The 17,849-nt window shown below is 45.1% G+C and overlaps 1 protein-coding gene across 6 annotated transcripts in view; it reads left to right on the top strand.

Moving 5' to 3' along the window:
• Positions 1 to 335: 335 nt before the first annotated feature.
• Positions 336 to 17,849, top strand: part of RUNX1 (RUNX family transcription factor 1) — a 253,872-nt gene continuing 236,358 nt past the window's right edge. For 2 of the 6 annotated variants that reach the window (XM_012445830.2, XM_012445820.2), the window contains exons 1-2: positions 336 to 516; positions 735 to 851. In XM_012445830.2, the coding sequence (XP_012301253.1) occupies positions 794 to 851 (58 nt within the window). In that variant the 5' untranslated portion in view covers positions 336 to 516; positions 735 to 793. The other 4 variants (XM_012445836.1, XM_012445815.1, XM_064380131.1 and 1 more) reach the window with 3 other exon arrangements.

Here is a 17,849-nt window from a genome sequence, read left to right as displayed (position 1 = left end):
TGGGATCCACATCCTGTGGGAGCAGTGGCTTGATGCCAGTGTTGAATTACTATTGAATAAGCAGCAATGAAATCTTTATCAAAATAATCAGTAGTTCCAAAAACCACAAATAACAACAGGAGCCGAGTTGTACTAAATCAGCAAAGGCCATTGAGATATAATAAGAGACTGAGTCACTTTTCTCTGCATCCCGCCTCTTGCAAAGTCTACTCGGCTATTTTCTTGCACAGCCTGGGGGAGGGCAGGTGGAGGGAAGGAAGGGCATTGCTCAGAAAAGAAAAAAAAAAATTGACATCACTTAAGTCACATGATCACCAAGAACCAATCAAGATGGGCTGTGGAAAGGGGAACAGTTAAATTTGTAATTCGGGTTGTGTGAAAACTTCTTTGGGCCTCATAAACAACCACAGAACCACAAGTTGGGTAGCCTGGCAGTGTCAGAAGTCTGAACCCAGCACAGTGGTCAGCAGGCAGGACTAACCACACTGAATGCAAACCACAGGGTTTCGCAGCGCGGTGAGCATCACCAACCCACAGCCAAGGCGGCGCTGGTTTTTTTATTTTTTTATTATTTTTTTAATCTTTAACAATTTGAATATTTGTTTTCACAAGGTGCATTTTTTAACAGTGCTTGGGGAGTCCCAGAGGTATCCAGCAGGGGGGAAGAAGAAAGAGAGATGTAGGGTAGGGAGGGGAGGCTGAAACAGTGATCTTTCTTGGTTTTCCCTCCGAAGGTAAAAGAAATCATTGAGTCCCCCGCCTTCAGAAGAGGGTGCCTTTTCAGGAGGAAGCGATGGCTTCAGACAGCATATTTGAGTCATTTCCTTCGTACCCACAGTGCTTCATGAGAGGTGAGTACACGCTGGTCTTGTAATATGTACTTTTGCTCAGCTTTGCCTGTAATGAAATGGCAGCCTGTTTCACCTCGGTGCAGAGATGCCTCGGTGCCTGCCGGTTCCCTGTCTGGTTTGTGGGAGGAATTCGAACTGAGGCATATGATTACAAAGCTATTGGATTACTTACTCATCAGATGGAAGCTCTTCAGAAATGTTTTAATAAATACTTAGTTACGCTGTTGGAGTGTTGAGTCGGTGCGTGAGAACTTTGTCAAGTGCGAGTAAGTTGTGCTGGTCTTGTTTAAAGGCTTAGAGATTACGAAGCTTGCACGAAGCTCCCTGCGTTTTATTTTGCTGTCCCTTGCCCGGAATGACTGTGTCTGAGTTATCCTTCACTCGGCATGCTGTGTGGCCCAGAATGCAGCCTGCCCCGGGGCTTAGCAGGCACATGCACAGAGCCAGCCAGGAGGGCTGGTGCCAGTGTGGGGCAGGAGATGGAGGCTCTCGGATAGACTTGCACTAGGCTGGTGACTTCGGGTCCAAAGTGGCAAGGCAGCTGTCTACCAAGCAGAGAGTACAGGAGCCTGATAGATTTGGTTAGCTTAAAATCATCAGCATGGAGCTGTGCTGTGTTTTTCCTTTTAGCCTCAGTGCAAAGAGGCAACCAGCATCTTTTAAGAGAGAAAGGAGGCAAATCGTGGCATACTGAGGTCTCTCTGGAAAAGCGCAAAGAAGTCTCCTAAGTTAAACATTCTCGCAGCTTAAGTCGTTAGATTACAGGCTTATGAATGGGAACAGCCAGGGTGGAAAACCTGTCTCCATTTTTGAAACCAGCCTCTTGAAATGCACAAAGCTGTGGTTGAGCCGTGAGTGTATGTGTGTGCATGTCCGTTTTGTGTATCTTTTGTGGTAAAAGAGGGCTGTGCTTTCACAAACAAAAATAATAGACAATATCACAAAGGCATCGCCGTGTGCGTCAGGGCACGCACTCTGACCAGTGCCCTCAAAGCATGGCTTGATGGTTTGGCAGAGCTGAGATGGAGTGGGCTGGGATGGGGGAATAATTAATTTTCTGGCTACAAACTCTCTCGAGCACCCAAATAGTGTCTGTGACTCATTATTTATTCATACAGCTAAGTGAGCAGGGGAATGCAGAGGCCTTGCCAGCCGCTTTATCACAGCAAATGCTATTGTGAATGCACAGGGCTCTATGTTTCCGGGTCTCTGAAATTTAAAAAAACTTGACGTGTGTGTGTTTCTCTCTCTCTCTCTCTCTGTGTGTGTGTGTGTGTGTGTGTGTGTGTGTGTGTGTGTGTGTGTGTGTTGGGGATAGCAAGGGAGAAGTTAAGGAGAAAGGGAAGAAAGCGAGTCATTAACCAAGTTCGAGCTTCAAATTAAAGAGTTTTCAAGTGCTTCTTTACTGGCAAAGGGAATTTTAGTGAAGTTGAATCACGCAGACGTGCATTAGTCACTCGTCTTGCAGCACTGTTCGGTTGGTAACACAGAGACACCGGCCACTGGTGAAAAGCTGCAAACGGCCCCCTGGCTGCATTTCCTCTGGGCTGCTAACAAGCAGAGGAAGCAATATTATTTGTAGAATAACAGAAAAAAAAAAAGATCTTCCTGCCTTTACTCTGCTTTCAATACCCCCTCGGAACATGTATTGTTTCCTATTTTATCAACTCAGGAAGGCAGATTCAGGAAATTTTTAAGCATTCCGCTGGGCGATAGGTTGCATTTCAGTGTGCAGTGCCAGCCTCTTGGGCACTTCTTACTGGCCAACAGCAAAGATGGTGAGGGGACACGGTGACCTGTGCAGACATCAGACGATAGCAGGAGTCCAGCTCTCTCCTGGACAAGCCCAGGGCTCCTGTGCCCAATGGACACTCAGTTGACCTGCCCCAGGTTGGGAATGAGGGTCAGTAAACTTTCACAAGGGCAGTGTGGGGAGGGCCTGAGCTCTCACCAAGACTCAAGAGGGCTAATCTGGAAAGGTTTCTCCATTCCTTCCTTTCAGTGAAAGGAATCCGGGGCCCCTTAGAATCTCTAATATGATAATATAATATTGAGATTTAATGTCAGAGGGCCAAGTGAAATCTTGGCAATTTCCTGATTAATTTCATCCAAGTGATCTATCAACATAAATTGTCCTGTTTACCTGTCCACGTCATTTACCTGAGCTGGAGAGGTGGCAAAATATCATTTCTGTTGGTATCGTTTGGTCATCATCTTAGAGCTTGATGCTAGAACAATCACCACCCCTGCCAACAAATGGCTCTCCCCGACAGTTCTCAGGCTGTCGCTGTAGCTGGGCTACTCACAGTGGTCAATGCGGTCATTTCTGGCGGCCTATAATTTACAGCGTGTGTTCCCTCCCCAACGGCAACTGTGAGCTGAAGGGGAAGACAGCATCTTTGTTTTCTTCCTGGGATGGTACTTTATCAGTCCATGCAATTCTCACAGAAGGAAACCTGTAACTCATTTTTAGCAAGATACCCATGTGGAAATTCAGGGAAAAGAGAGGAGTGAGGCCAAGTAAACCATTGTTCCCTTCCTTGAGAGAGGCAAGCCAGAGTCTGAGAGACTGGCACATGAAATTGATGTGGTCTACCACAGAGAACTCGGGGCTTTTTCTATCACACCACACCAGGTTCCCACTGAATTTGCTTAGGAGAGAAGACAAGATGCGATTGAAATTCCTGGAATTATCACACACGGTGTGCAATGTACAATTCTTGCTGAACCCAAACTTGGGTCCCCTTGAAAAGTGCAGTGTGTCGGCAGAAAGTTGAGGTAGGTGTGGAGAGGAAAAGCCTCGGTACGTACATATTTTTGCAAAATGCCTCAGGTAGCCTTGTTCTTAGAAGTGGCTTAGTGGTCTGTGCAAAGACTGAACACTCACATGCTTCTGTGTTCCTAGAACCACAGGTAAAAATCTCAGCGAGACTGACTCCCTGCTTGTCTTCTCAGTGGTTCAAGTTTACCCCACTGTAGCAGTCTTTCAAAGGGAATTGCCGAGTACAAAGCTGCATGTATAAAGTGTGCTCTTCTCTGAGCATCAGTTTGCCACTCTTTTCAGAAGAATATTTATTAAGACACTTCTTCTGGCTTGACTGAAGACTGAAGATCTTAAGACTTCAGGTTTAAGCCACAGAAATTTATTTTTGCACAGTTTTGGAGGCTGGAGGTCTGAGATCAAGGTGTCAGTAAGGCTGGTTTCTGGTGAGGCCTCTCCCCTTGGTTTTGCAGACAGCTCCCTTCTCCCTGTTTCCTCACATGGTTATTTCTCTGTGTGTGTCTGTGTCCTAATCTCTTCTTATAAGGATACCAATTGCATTGAATTGGGGCTACCCCAATGACCTCATTTTAAAACCTTATGTCCAAATAAGTCAAATTATGAGCACCTTTGAGTTAGGACTTCAATACATGAATTCTGGGGAGACACAGTGCAGTCCCTAACAGTGGGTCTTAGCAAATCTGTCTCACCCTGGACCACAAGGAAACTGTGGGCTGGGGCATCCTGGCTGCTCTCCTGGATGTTGAAGAATCAGACTCTGGTTCCTCATTTGTGAGATGGAGTTTCACATCTGAAACTGCCCACACATTTTGAAACTGTAACAAAAAAAAAAAGGTGTGATAAAACTATCTACATTTACAATCATGCCTTTGCCATTTAGACTTTTTGCATGCTAAGAAACTTTAGAAAATGATAGAGTAAATTTGAAATGTTTGAGTGCTAAAAAAGCAAATGGCAATCCTCCCCTCCCAAAGAAACCACCTTTTGGCTCTGCTTTCTTGGAGAGGATTTCCTTTGTGCCTCAGACTCACTTTACTAGTGGGGTTTGTAGGAGGTCCCACAGCTGCTCACACACCAAGTACAGGAACAGGGAGCAACCAGTAGCAGAAGCACCTTGGAAACAGCAGCTGATTCGATTTTGAATGGCAAGAAGCCTTTTAGAGCTTTTGAAAGCAAATGAGTAGCTGAGAGGTTCCTCTGTTCTCTTGAAATAGATCCGAAAGATGTGCTCAGAAAAGATGTGGCCCTTTACTGAGAAATCGAGCCTGGTGAGATGCTGGGACCAAGGAGGGCTGCATGGCTGCTGTGCACACACAGACTTTAATAAGGAGCCCAAGGCCTGGGGCGAAGTCTGGAGGCATAAGAGCACCTGCTATTAGAGAAAGCAATGGCAGGAGGTCTGCGTGGGGAAGGTGCCATGACACAGTGATGGCCTTTTCTTTCTTTTCCTATGTTCTGGCTTTCATCAGATGGCATGTAGAGCTTCTCTCTTAAGCCTTAGTTTCCTCATCTGCAGAGTAAGGGTAGCAATCATACGTGTTATTAAGGTAGCTGTGTGGACTGAATTAAATAATTGGTGTAAGAAGCTTTGCCTCGCCATATAAAGTGAGCAATAAATCTGAACAGTGGCTATCAATGTTCAGTTATCTAAGATGGCAGCTGGTCAACCTGTGTCTGCTTTAGGCAGGGAGAGGTTGCAACGCCCTGGAGGACTTTACGGGAGGTTCCCTGGAGAGAGGGACACAGGGGTTGGGGGAGGGGAAGGTGGGAACAAAGAAGAGAGGGAAGGGTGGTGTAGGCCGAGAGTACAGCCTGGGCAAAGTTAGAACTGCAGGATCCCACATGGGCGTGGACAGCGGCGGGTAACTCACCACACCCTAAGGGCTTTTCAACAGCAGATCGGCCTTCCTTCCCTTGTGACTACCCGTGAAGAGGGGGGAAAAAGAACGAGAGCCCTGTATGAAATTTAACTTAACAAGTTTTGCTTTTATAAGTCTTTGGTCTGAACACACAATAACAACAGAGATGCCTCTCTTCATTGAGGCTGCTGGTGTAGCTTTATCTTCTCCGAAGCTCTTCCTGAGGAAAAAGCCACTTAGCCTGTGTAACTATATGCAGGATCTCTGGGCCTCTGAGAGACTCCATTTTCCCTGCACCTTGGGGACATTTGTGATCGTGGACTTTGTCAAAGCCCAGACATGAAGGCAGCTTCGATGGCTTCTCTTGTTGGAGGCAACCAAGGAGGCCCACACAGGAAACGCAAGCAAATTTTCAGTTTCTCAGGTAACTTCCTAGTGACCTAGATGAGTCAATAGATGTCTTTGCGTCTCATTTGAGTTCTGCAAAATGGGCTAATAATATTCTAGACAAGCTTGTGTCCAATTACCGAGTTCCTGTTGGAAACCTTTCCATGCATCAGAAAGAGGTACCATCAAACACATCACAAATCTTAGCTTAACAACACAAAGCCACTTAAAAATATTTTATTTTCTCTTAGAAAATAGTTCTCCTATCATTTCACACGTGAAAGGCATTATTTCCTCATTTTTGCAATTCTTCTCTCCAATTCCCATTCTTCAAGAAATCGTCAGAAGCTTCTCTGGTGCCTGAGCAGATATTAACTCCCTTGTTCCTCCCTGGCAGGTGCCACTAGCCCTCTTCTTTAGCCTTTTTGCTAAGCCTCCAGCCAAACCAAAGAGGTATGTCTTTCTTGACCTTTTCCCCCTCAACAAATACAATAACTAGGATGTCTTGAAGTGGTAAAAAGGGAGCACTTCCTTTGAGATCCTTGCTGACCGTGAACACAGTCAGCGAGTGCTTTAAGAGAGCGCAGGCTGGCTCTTGAACACAAAACAGAGCTCAAAACCTCATGTCACCTTCAACAAGCTGGGAGGGTCAGCTCAGACACACTCCTCTCACTTGCGCAGGATTCGCTCTTTGTTGGGGAGACGTGTCTTATACACTCTTGGCTCTCTGAATCTGTCTCTTTCTCTCCCTCCCTCATTGTGCAGTAATGATGTCATAAAGGACCCATGGTGGAGGAATAAACATAGAATCCAAAAGATGACTGAAGCGATGTATTTTATTGTAATGACAGAGAGTAAAGTTCTTGCTCAGGTTTACCTGTGAAAATTGTGTCTGACTGCATGTACCACAGTGGCTTAAGCGGATGAGCACTGGTCTGTGTGGTGGACAGGAGTTCCGGAGTGAGTAGTCCAATCAGATACAGTGGGGTGCAGGACACTCCTATGTTTTGATCCTACCATGCTGAGCCCAGATAGAGATGGCCTGCCCCTCTGATCTGTCCAGGCAGGAAGGACATGAGAAGTCTCAACCTCTTCTCCTTGGGGGGACCTGGTCTTTTGATTCAGGAAGGGAAGCCTTTCTCTTCAAACTTTCACTGACATATTGCTTAGGCCAGAACTAGGTCACAAGCCTCTGCCTGGAGGGAACCGAGGACAATGAGGTTGTCACTTTCCAGCCTGGAGAGTGGAGGAGGGAAGCAGAGGGGAAGGTGGCTGGGAGTGGATGTCTTGTGAGCCCAGAACCACATCTGCCAGACCTGGCAACAAAGACAGGCTGTGCTTTCCCAGCCATATCTTGTATCGTTTGTTTTCTGTGCCAGGTGGGCTTTGGAAACACATGCAGAGAAACCAAAAGTTCTTCCTTCAGTCCCTCTTGGAAGTTGCACATGGATGCCAAGGGTGAATATTTATTCTTGACCCATTGAAAGCAAAATGGACAGGAGAAGGCATGGGGTGGGGCAGGGGACTGGTTAAATGGATTCAAGTTCACACCTATTTTCAGTGTCAAAGCCCAAAATCACACTTGAGCCTCTCCTCACATTAGAATGAGCAATAGAAAGCCAGGCAGCCCTGTATCTATGTGAATGTTGCTTGTATCAGAGTCACCACACCTTGCTGTGAGATTGATAGATTTCTTAAGCAGCCGGAAATAGTTGCTTCCTGCCCCCTATCTTCCTCACTCTTTTAAATTCTCAAAACTCCATCACCCAGCCCCCTAAATTTGTCTTAATTTTTAAGATAACTGTTTTCTACAAAATAGGGAAACTTTCTTTCAAATGACCCTCCATAAATTTCCCCAAAGATGTTTTAATTTCTGATAGAAATATAAAAAACATAACCAGATAATTGCCCTCTATCTAGACTATAAACACTTATTTGTACATTGTATTTCTGTAAGTTACAGATGATTATTGCTTTGTAATTACTGACCCTGTCTATTTCCTCATCCTGGATGCAAATATTTCTCCTGAGAAAGTCATTGCCTCATTTAAGAAAAAAGAAAGAAAGAAAGTTGTTATTCAGTTTTTCCCTTGAAATCAGAAATTTCTTTTTGTTTTGCTTTCATTTTGTTTTGCTGCAAGATCAGTGTTCATTTAGAGAATTGTTGATTTTGTATGCAACACTGCCCTCCCGTTCCATTGTCCATATGTGTCTATTTTTTGATGGACTTCTTTTTAAACAGTGAGTTCCTCAAGACATTTTTGGGGCCCCCAAATGGAAAAGGTCATCACAAATAGAAGTCTCAGTTTGCTAGTTGAGCTTGCTCAAAGATTCTGCTGATTTAAAGACTGATGCTGCTTTGTGCAAATGTGAAATTCGTGTTAAATTAATTCTAAATCAAAGACTCAATGTGTCCAGTCTTGAAACATATCCATTAAAAAAGAGAACTATGCAGCTTCAACATTTTGCAAAGATTCTACTTTGCTTTCTTTGCCAACATCCAGCTTTTACTCCTAGGCATTAGAATGCCCTCCATAGAGACTGTGATTTCTCAAAAGAAACTATGCTAGTCTTGGATAGAGAATGAAATAAGATGTGAGCAATAAATCAAATATAGCCTGAGAGCCACACCACAGAGCGGCGTCTGTCATCTCCTCTCCTTGGGAGGTTCATTGGTCTTGATCAGCTCTCATGTGCTTCTAAAAATGTGTAGGTTTATATATTTTTTTATTTTATTTTATTTCATTTTATTTTAGTTATTAGATCCTAAAGAAAGACCCAGAAAATCTTGCAGCAGTCAGTTTTCCAGATAGGGTTATGTTAAAAGGAGCAAACAGAAGTCAGAACTCTGAACACACCGCAGGGTATTCTATGGTCACATTCCATTGTGGGTGAGTTTTTTGTTTGTTTGTTTTGTTGAGACAGAGTTTGCTCTGTTGCCCAGACTGGAGTGCAATGATGCAATATCGGCTGACCGCAACCTCCGCCTCCTGGGTTCAAGCGATTCTCCTGCTTCAGCCTCCCAAGTAGCTGGGATTACAGGCATGTGCCACCACACCCAGCTAATTTTGTATTTTTAGTAGAGACGGGGTTTCACCATGTTGGTCAGGCTGATCTCAAACTCCTGACCTCGGGTGATCCACCCACCTTGGCCTCCCAAAGTGCTGGGATTACAGGCGTGAGCCAAAGTGCCCCACCTGTGGGTGAGTTTTTTAAGGAAGACTAAAAATGTCAGAGTGACACTCATTGCTCAAGAGAGAAGCACATTCTCTTTTTCTGTGCAAATTTTTATAATACATATAGCTATCAGCATTTGTTTCTTATTACTGCCCCAGAATGTGCAAAAGAGAATTTAGGTTAATTAAGATACATTGGCTTGGGTGCCATTTTTTCCAGGAGCAGTTTTAACACCACAGTTTGCTGCACTTCCTTACACAGCTTCTGTTTGCACTTTGAACTCCGTGCACCGAGCCCCTCATTCCACACCATCTGCAGGCTGCATCTGGGCAGCTTCATCCAGCTTACTAACAGTCACAGCTGAACTTGACATTCACCCACTTTGAAAGTATAGAATTTACAAAATCTGAAACCGCATATGTGTATAAAACCCATGCAAGAGTGGGGAGGAACTACGAGGTGGAGAAAAAGTAGTTCTTCCCTTCAGGAGTTTTTCTCTCTTATCCCAGCCTCCTTTCATGGGTGGATGGGTGAATGGGGGAAAATGAAATTAGTTAGGCATTGACAGGTAGGAACAGAAACTCAGGCTGCTATTTTATTATTATTTATTATGATCAAATCTACTGTTTATAAAGATCAGAATGGCTTTTACTTCCAAAGTTCTAGAGGAGAGGAACAACGTTAAGCAACCTTAAACAAATATTAGCACCGTGAGGGGTGCAGGGTCATAGAAAGAAGTAGAAGTGCCAACAATGGAAATTCTATCCAACTGTCAATCATTCCATATCATCACTTCATCTTTTTATAAAGGCTATGTGCCCCATATGCTTCCCTTCCGTTTGTATTCGAAACAAAGAAATAATTGTATTACAGAGGTGAGCAAATCTGTTTAAATAACAAATAAAGCATGAGACATGAACTGTGAGACCCTGTTCCGTCTGATGATTTGTAAGTTTTACGTGTTGTGTTATAGAGTTATATACATATGTAGTTCCATATAGTTGCAGTTGGCGTCTAAAAATGATATAACTATATATTTTTTAAAACTGTAATTATAAATATTTTTAAACTGCCAGAAAGAAAGAGCAGAATATTTGGCTGGAGTGATTTTTAGACGTCTCTCTACCTTAGGGCACCAGAGAGATTCACTTGGCCAGGGTTTCATAGCTGGTTGCTGACTGAGTCAGAACCAGAAACCAGGTCTTCTCAGTTCCTGTCACCCAGAGTTTTGCAGACACTAAATTTATGAGGTGGATTCCATTCAAGCATCCGCACAACTAGCAGACACTTCTCCTAATCCTCCTCAGTTTTCCTTTGCATTGCTCAGATACCACAATCCTTTGCACACTAAATACATTCACTTTGTGAACACATTAGGTAGAGCAATGTATACGAATCCCCAAGTCCTTAAGAACGTCCCTAGGCTGTGTTAGAAATGCAGTTGCCGCAGGAGCAACCAGCCCCTGCTGCCCTTTGGGTGATCTCTCTTCCCCCAAATCCAGCCCCACCTTAGTTAAGCACCTGCCATGTTCCTGCCCACCTGGCTCCTTAGGTAATGTTAGAATTAACCAGGTTGGTTTTGATGAGTGTCTAGGGCCAAATTTGAACGACCACAACAGCCAGTGAGCACATCCATGCAGAGGGTTCAAAGATGGCCCCAACCAAGGCTCCCAGGCTTCACACACACACACAAACACATACACACACACACACACACACACAGGTCAGCATTCAAAATTCACACGCTTAGGGAATCCCTTGAGATTTCTCCCCAGGGTGTACTGAATTCGAGGAAGTTTTCTCTAGGTGTAGCAGGAACTGCTGAAACGCTGCACATCAGCCATTTCCAGACTCTTGATCTTGCCACATATCAGTAAATATTATTTCACATGCCCAGAATCTATGCATGCTTATTTACTTATAAATTATACACCTGTACCCCTGTGCTGATATAATTAAAGTACATGCATAATAAAATACATCCTCTAAATAGAAATTAAAATGAAATTGTAAAAGTGCTAGTTGTTTTTCCTACCCCTCCACGGGCACCCCAATTTGAACCAGAAAATTCCTAAATACCTATAGATGCCATGTCTCTGCTCACCAGGATGTAGCTTCTCTCTACAGACCTTTATTTCTTACCCTGGAGGCTTCAGTCCATGTTAAAGTGTAAACTCCACTCATCTTCAGGAGGAATCGTGTTTTCTTTACCACCAGGGTCGTCTTCTACGAGTTGCCTTTGATAGGGAGGCCAGGAGGAAAATAGGCCTGAGCACAGGGGTAGGGGAGCTGGAAGCCTGTGGGCTTTAGAATCAAGGAGTTGGTTTCTCCCTGTCACCAGCATCGACCACCTGTGTGAACTTGAGCCATCGATTGAACCTCACAGAGCCCCAGGGTTCTCAGCTGTAAACAAGGGGAATGAACTTTGCCTCGCATGGTTATCAAGAAGACTTGAGATGATATGTATAAAGCCATGGACACATAGAGGAAGTCAATAAGCAAAAGGTAACTCTGAAAATGACACCAAAGGCAGGCTGCGGACAGGAAAGCCATCTCCGCCAACCTCAAGAACGTGGCCCCGAAGCTGTTCCAGGAACCAGGCATGTATGAAGATTAAAAAAAAAAAAGTGTCTGCCTCTCTCACCACGTAGCAGAGCAGAAATGATCTTGGTGCTCCTTGGCAGAAGGTTGAGTCTATGAATATTAAAACTGATAGTAGTGAAAGCTAGCATTTATTGAGCATATGCTATGTGCAAGGCACTTGCACCATTCCAAGCATTTTCTTGCCTTATTGCACTAAAATTTTGGCACAGCCCTGTGAGTAAGTGCTCTCGTTATTAATCCCACTTAATGGAGAGGAAGCGTGGCCTGCCAAGGTTAGGTGACCTGCTTGTGGTTAGGCTGCTGGGAAAGGCGAAGGTGAGGTCCAAACGGAGGCATTCATGAAGCAGAGCCCATTGTCTGTCTACCCGTGGAGGGGACAGGTGAGGTTGAGGTATCTATTTGGTACACAAGGAGCTGAGCCTTACAGAGAATAAAGCCTTGCCAAGGCCCCATGGACAGGGGGGCGACGCTGTAGGGTAGCGCCAAGCTTGGGCACTGGCCACCATCTTGGACTGCTTTTCTAATGCTGGATGCATTTGGTGGCTTTATGGCCCCACCTTGGGTATCCAGACCTCTCCTGCTCATATGTTTCTTCCATCAGAGCTGAGAGAGACGTTCAGGCGGTTCCCAGACAGCCCACGAGGAACACACCTTTAAGCCAGGAGTGCTCAAACTTGTTCCCAAGATGATGGTGACATGCTGGGGTGGGGAGAAACCATTGCTATGTCTTCTTCCTGACAGACCAGTTGTTTTTATTTATCAATCTGAGAATCCATCAGGTTGACATAAATTAGGCTCTTCCCGTGAAAAACTTCAGGCGACACATGGTCTCATTGTTGTACAAGGCTGATCCTGCATTTACATGGGCTTGAGAGAGCACCACCTTGGACTTTGTCTGCCAGGTGCATATCTTGCCCTATCCCAGTCCAGGCAGTGGAACACATGTACAAAATAAACCACAGAATGATCTGCCTGGCAGTCAGGGAGCTGCCACCTGAGTCCATCCTTCAGGGGTGGACCACTCCGACCCTGACTGACCCTGGCCAGGGTTTTCCATGAGGCTAGCCCCAAACACTTCCCATCCACTTACTCCTGCGGTTAGAATAAAAATCATGCCTAGAAGCACTTGTTTCAGTTGTGACAGCAAGCAGTGGCCTCAGTCACTCCCGTAAACAGGACCTCATACCACTAAGTGTCAGGTCAGTGGCATGACAAGAGATGAGATACACACGCCTACGGGCTGGCCTTTGAAGATGGTCTGTCTTTCTGCAGAGACACTCGTCATTTCAAAAGTCCATGTCACCAGTCCTCTGACATCATGACAATTCCTTTTGTCAAGGAGATGGGTTTTTCCCCCTTTATTTCCCCCTTCACCTTTATTGTATAAAAGGCATTTCTCCTCTGATTATTCTACAAGTTACTTCAGAGTCACAGAAAGTTGCTACCTTTACTCCAGGGGTTCGGCATGATGAAGGATACAATCATTCAAGGCTTTTTCGCCCCAAAGCCTGCTCACAGCCAGCCATGTGAGTGCCCTGCTCAATGGAAATGCAGGGGGCTGGCCAGCATCTCACGGTTGCTATGCAAACATCTTAATGGGACAAATTAAAAGATGTGCAAGCTAATTATTTTCCACAATAAAAAATAACAGTACAATAAAATCATAAAGCTCCTTAGGAAAGGAACCTGCTTTTCTTATACAGAATGTGCAGTTAAGAGGAAAGTAAGAATTTCATGCTATAAACTAGAGATTATGTTCTGGGCATTGTTGTGATTTACTGTGCCTCTTCAGGCTTATTTAGCACTGTTCGCACACATGCCAGGACTCAGCGACCCACCTGCTCCCTGCTCCCTCTGCTTTCTTCCCTCGGGGATAGTGGCCTCCACTGTCACCTTCAGACCCAATTTGAGTTCTTTCTGGGGAGTCCTGGCCCCCAGACCCACAGCAACCTCCAGGGAGGCCCAGGTTCCCAACTCTCAACCCTCTCGTTTAGGATCAAAGACATCATTTACACAGAAGCAGCTGGAGTTGTTTCAAACAGCTACATCTCTCTATTCCTCTTTCAATCACAACCATGAGACCTGAAGGCGCAGAAAGCAGAGAGAGGCCTGCAGTGAGCCTGGGCAGCCCCCACTGTGCCCCAGATGGGTTCTCACTCTGGAGTCCACGTCAAATGGGAGGGAGAGGTAGGACCCCTCAGTGCCATCCCATGTCTTCCGCGCTGTTATTGTGAACAATTCCGGATGACCCACTAGGTTATGAGATGATTCCGTTTCTCTGTGGCTTATGAATAATGAGAACAAATAACACTCACGTACAATGGTGTCAGGCATGTTGCCTCCATTGTCTCTTTTAATCAAAAACCTTACGAGATAGGCACAGCTACTAATTCCTACTGGCTAAAAAGAAAAAATAAAATGAAGTAAAGACCAGGTTACAAAAGCAGCCCAGGCCACACAGCTTGCAGGAGGCAGAACAGGGTTGGAGTCCAGATTCTCTTTGGCTTTCTCACTCCCGTCTGGTCCCTCTGTGATGTGATGGGGCTGGGGGGTCGGGCTGGGGAGTTTTACAAGTGCAGTCTGTGGGGTCCGAGAGCCTGTGTTCAAATGCCAGCTCTGTCCTTCCCCACTGAGTCACCTTGAACAGGCTACTCACCCTTTGTTTCTCCCTTTCCTCGTCTATACAGTGTGACAATGATGATGATTATGCATGCAGTTGTTGTGAGCACTGAATCAGAAATATATAGAATGCTGCCTGGCACATGGTAACTTCCAGATCACTGCCGCTATCATCACGGGCTGTTCCTTTCCACCCTGATTTGCTTTTTTGATTAGGCATTATTTCACTGGATTTTCCCATTTTCTTCCTTACACACTATAAGAAACCATTTTGTATTTTTTTGAGACGGAGTTTTGCTCTGTCGCCAGGCTGAAGTGTAGTGGTACGATCTTGGCTCACTGCAACCTCCGCTTCCCAGGTTCAAGCGATTTTCCTGCGTCAGCCTCCCAAGTGGCTGGGACTACAGACACATGCCACCACACCCAGCTAATTTTCGTATTTTTAGTATAGACAGGGTTTCATCATGTTGTCCAGGATGGTCCCAATCTCTTGACCTCGTAATCCACCCGCCTTGGCCTCCCAAAGTGCTGGGATTACAGGCGTGAGCCACTGCGCCCAGCCAACTTTTTGTATTTTTAGTAGAGCTGGGGTTTCACCATGTTGGCCAAGCTGGTCTTGAACTCCTGACCTCGTGATTCGCCTGCCTCAGCCTCCCAAAGTGCTGGGATTACAGGCATGAGCCACCGCCCCTGGCCTAAGCAAACCACATCTAACAAGTGAACCCCAGTTGTGTCATCCTAGTGAGTGCGTGTGATCACTAATGCATCCTTGTACATTGGATCTGTTCACTCCTGGTTAGCAAACGGCTGATGCTTGTGATGAGGTAGGGAGTGCTTGTGATGGCAGGAAGAGACTTGGGCTGGGGGTGTTTCAGCCCTGGCTCATGTGTCCTCATACCCTGATCTTCCTCCCGTACACCTCTCTGGTAAAACGAGAGAGCCAGTGGCTGGGATCACATAGCTCCCATGGTCAAGGTGAAAGGCATCATTCAGGCTGAGGATCTACCCTCTGCTCGCACCAGACAGGGTTTCCCAACCTCACCACTGTTGACATTTGCAACTGGATCACTCTCTGTTGAGGGGACTGCCCTGTGCGCTGTGGGCTGCTAAGCAGCATCCCTGGCCCACACCCACTAGACACTAGTGACAACCCTTCCCTCCTCATGTTGCCACAACCAGATGTATCTCCAGACATCACTAGATGACCCCTGAGTGGTAAAATCTCGAGTATTTTTTGGAGAACCACAGCTCCAGAAAAATCTTAAGAACCAATTCACTGTTGCTACTTCCCATAAATAAATGAAATAATGTGGTGAGTTTGACCCTCCTTAGCATGTTTGCCTCCCACACGCCTAATATGACCTCTCCTCCACCCCAGTCTCCTAATGCTGGCTATGGATGTCCACAAAAACTGACAGTCAGTGTCCAAGGGCATGAAAATAAGAGCATCAGCTATGTCCCCAAAGTGAAGCGCAGAGAAGAAAAGGCAGCCATGATTCTGGCCTGCTGGTGCAACAGAGGCTTGCCATCTCTGTTATCTACACAGTGGAGACAATTACTCTGCTAATTTTACAGACTGATGACCGGGCTATAGAGTGGCCAAGTCATTCATCCAAGGTCACACAGCTGGAAAATGGCAGAGCTGCACTCAACCCTAGTCTGGTTTTGAAGTATGGGTGCTTGACCACTAAGCTGTGCATTTTTCGAGAAGGCCTTCTAGAGAGGGTGTGACTTAGGTACTCTTGTCCTGTGAAATAAACTAGAGTTATCTTGGTGTCTAGTTACAGATGTCACAGGAAGCAGGACAATGATTTGGTAATCAAAGAGCCCTTAACTCTTTTAAAACTATTGGAAGTACATAGTGCTGTCATTCTGAGTCCTCCTAGTACCTGCTTTTGAATAACTCATTTTCCTTCTCTTTTCATAGTGGGGGTCATCATCATCAGCATTTCTTTGATGGCTTTAAAAATCTAGGAGGAAAGTAACCTAAAAGACCAGATAATGATGGATTTCCAGGACCTATCAATAATAAATTTGGTAAAAAGTTTCAGAAATGCCAGTGCATATTCAGTTTCATTTTTTTATGGTATTTTCAAATCCTCTCTGAGAAGTCACTTCTCCATGCTTATTTGAACAACTTGAATTTCTCCCAAAATTTCTGATAGTAGTTATTAAAGGCACCCGACAGGGCTGTTGTTCAGTCAAGGGAAGTCATTGCACAGGTTATGAGAGTTGAGACATGTGTCTGCGTGAGGTATTGAAGGAGCAGACAACAGGAATCCCACATCCCCATCACAGACATGGATGGGCACACTAAATCTGTGTTTACTCCGGAAGCAGTAGTACTTCCAGGGTGGCACTCTGATGACTATGTCCTCTAGGATGCCCATTGGGATCTAATGCAAAAGATCACATTCTTCTTTCTCTGATTTTTTGGGTTTGTGTATCCACGAAAGCTCTTGCCAAAACTTAATCAGCTTTTCTGTTTATGAGTATGCTCTTTCAGAGACTCTGAGCAATTTGCGAGATGGCCCATATGTCATTTATCTCTCTAATCACAGCAACTGCAGATTGTGGGCACTCAATAAATGGTGGATGGATAGATGGATGGGTGAATGGCTGGATGGACAGATGGATGGATGAATGAATGAATGGGTGAGCCAGCAGATAGACAGATGGACAAATTGATGGATAGAGGGATAAATGGATAAATGAATGGATGGATAGGCAGGCAGATGGATAGATAGATGAATGGATGGATGGACAGACGGATGATAGAGGGATGGAGGGAGGAAGGGAAGGAGGGACGGATGATAGAGGGATAGAGGGAGGGAGGGAGGGACAGATAGATGGACCAATGGATGGATGCTTATGGCTTATGTGTAGAAACCCCAGTGGGTACAGGCAGAAGAGGCCACATTGATCTCCTCCCACACACAACCATAGCAGGAAGCAAATAACTGGGATTTCTACCCAAACTTGGTTTCCCTTAAATTCCTGTGATCAGCTAAGGGTAAGAAGCTGTATGTGGGAATATTAGAGCAGAGAGGAGCAGGCAACGTGGAGCTGGTTCCAATTCTGTCCAAAGGGAAGTCATGTAGGGGTCCCTTGTGGGAAGCTGCATGAGTGTGGAAGGAGAAGCGTGTGAGAAACACCACAGTCAAGGGATGTCTTACTGCCCATAAGCTGATTGGTTCATGCTTAAAATTGAATACCTGTGTAGAAAATAAATGTCTATGACCAAGAGAATTCATAAGCACAGGACCAATCATAACATCTGATCCATTTCCCATTGGAAAATGGGAAATTTTTATTTGATGTCCTACTTGTAGGACATCAATCAAAGAACAGAAAAGATGCCTTCTTTTTCACTTTATCAGCTTAAATAGACTGTCTTCATGGAAATCTCAACTCTTATTTTTCCTCTTAAAAAAAGGTAACTAGTAGGAGAACAGAAGAGGTTTGGTAAATAACTTACAGTACATTTCATTCAGTTCTAAGTCTCACCTATTTCAGTGACACCTCAGGAAGCTGAGTGGAGGCACGGATTGTCCTGCTTGGCATCCAGCT

This window comes from Aotus nancymaae, unplaced genomic scaffold (assembly GCF_030222135.1).
Source record: "Aotus nancymaae isolate 86718 unplaced genomic scaffold, 86718_ANA_hifiasm-v0.15.2.pri h1tg000022l_1, whole genome shotgun sequence".
Taxonomy (NCBI): domain Eukaryota; kingdom Metazoa; phylum Chordata; class Mammalia; order Primates; family Aotidae; genus Aotus; species Aotus nancymaae.
The sequence above is the reverse complement of the archived record's forward strand: the minus strand, read 5'-3'. Positions and strand labels throughout refer to the sequence as shown.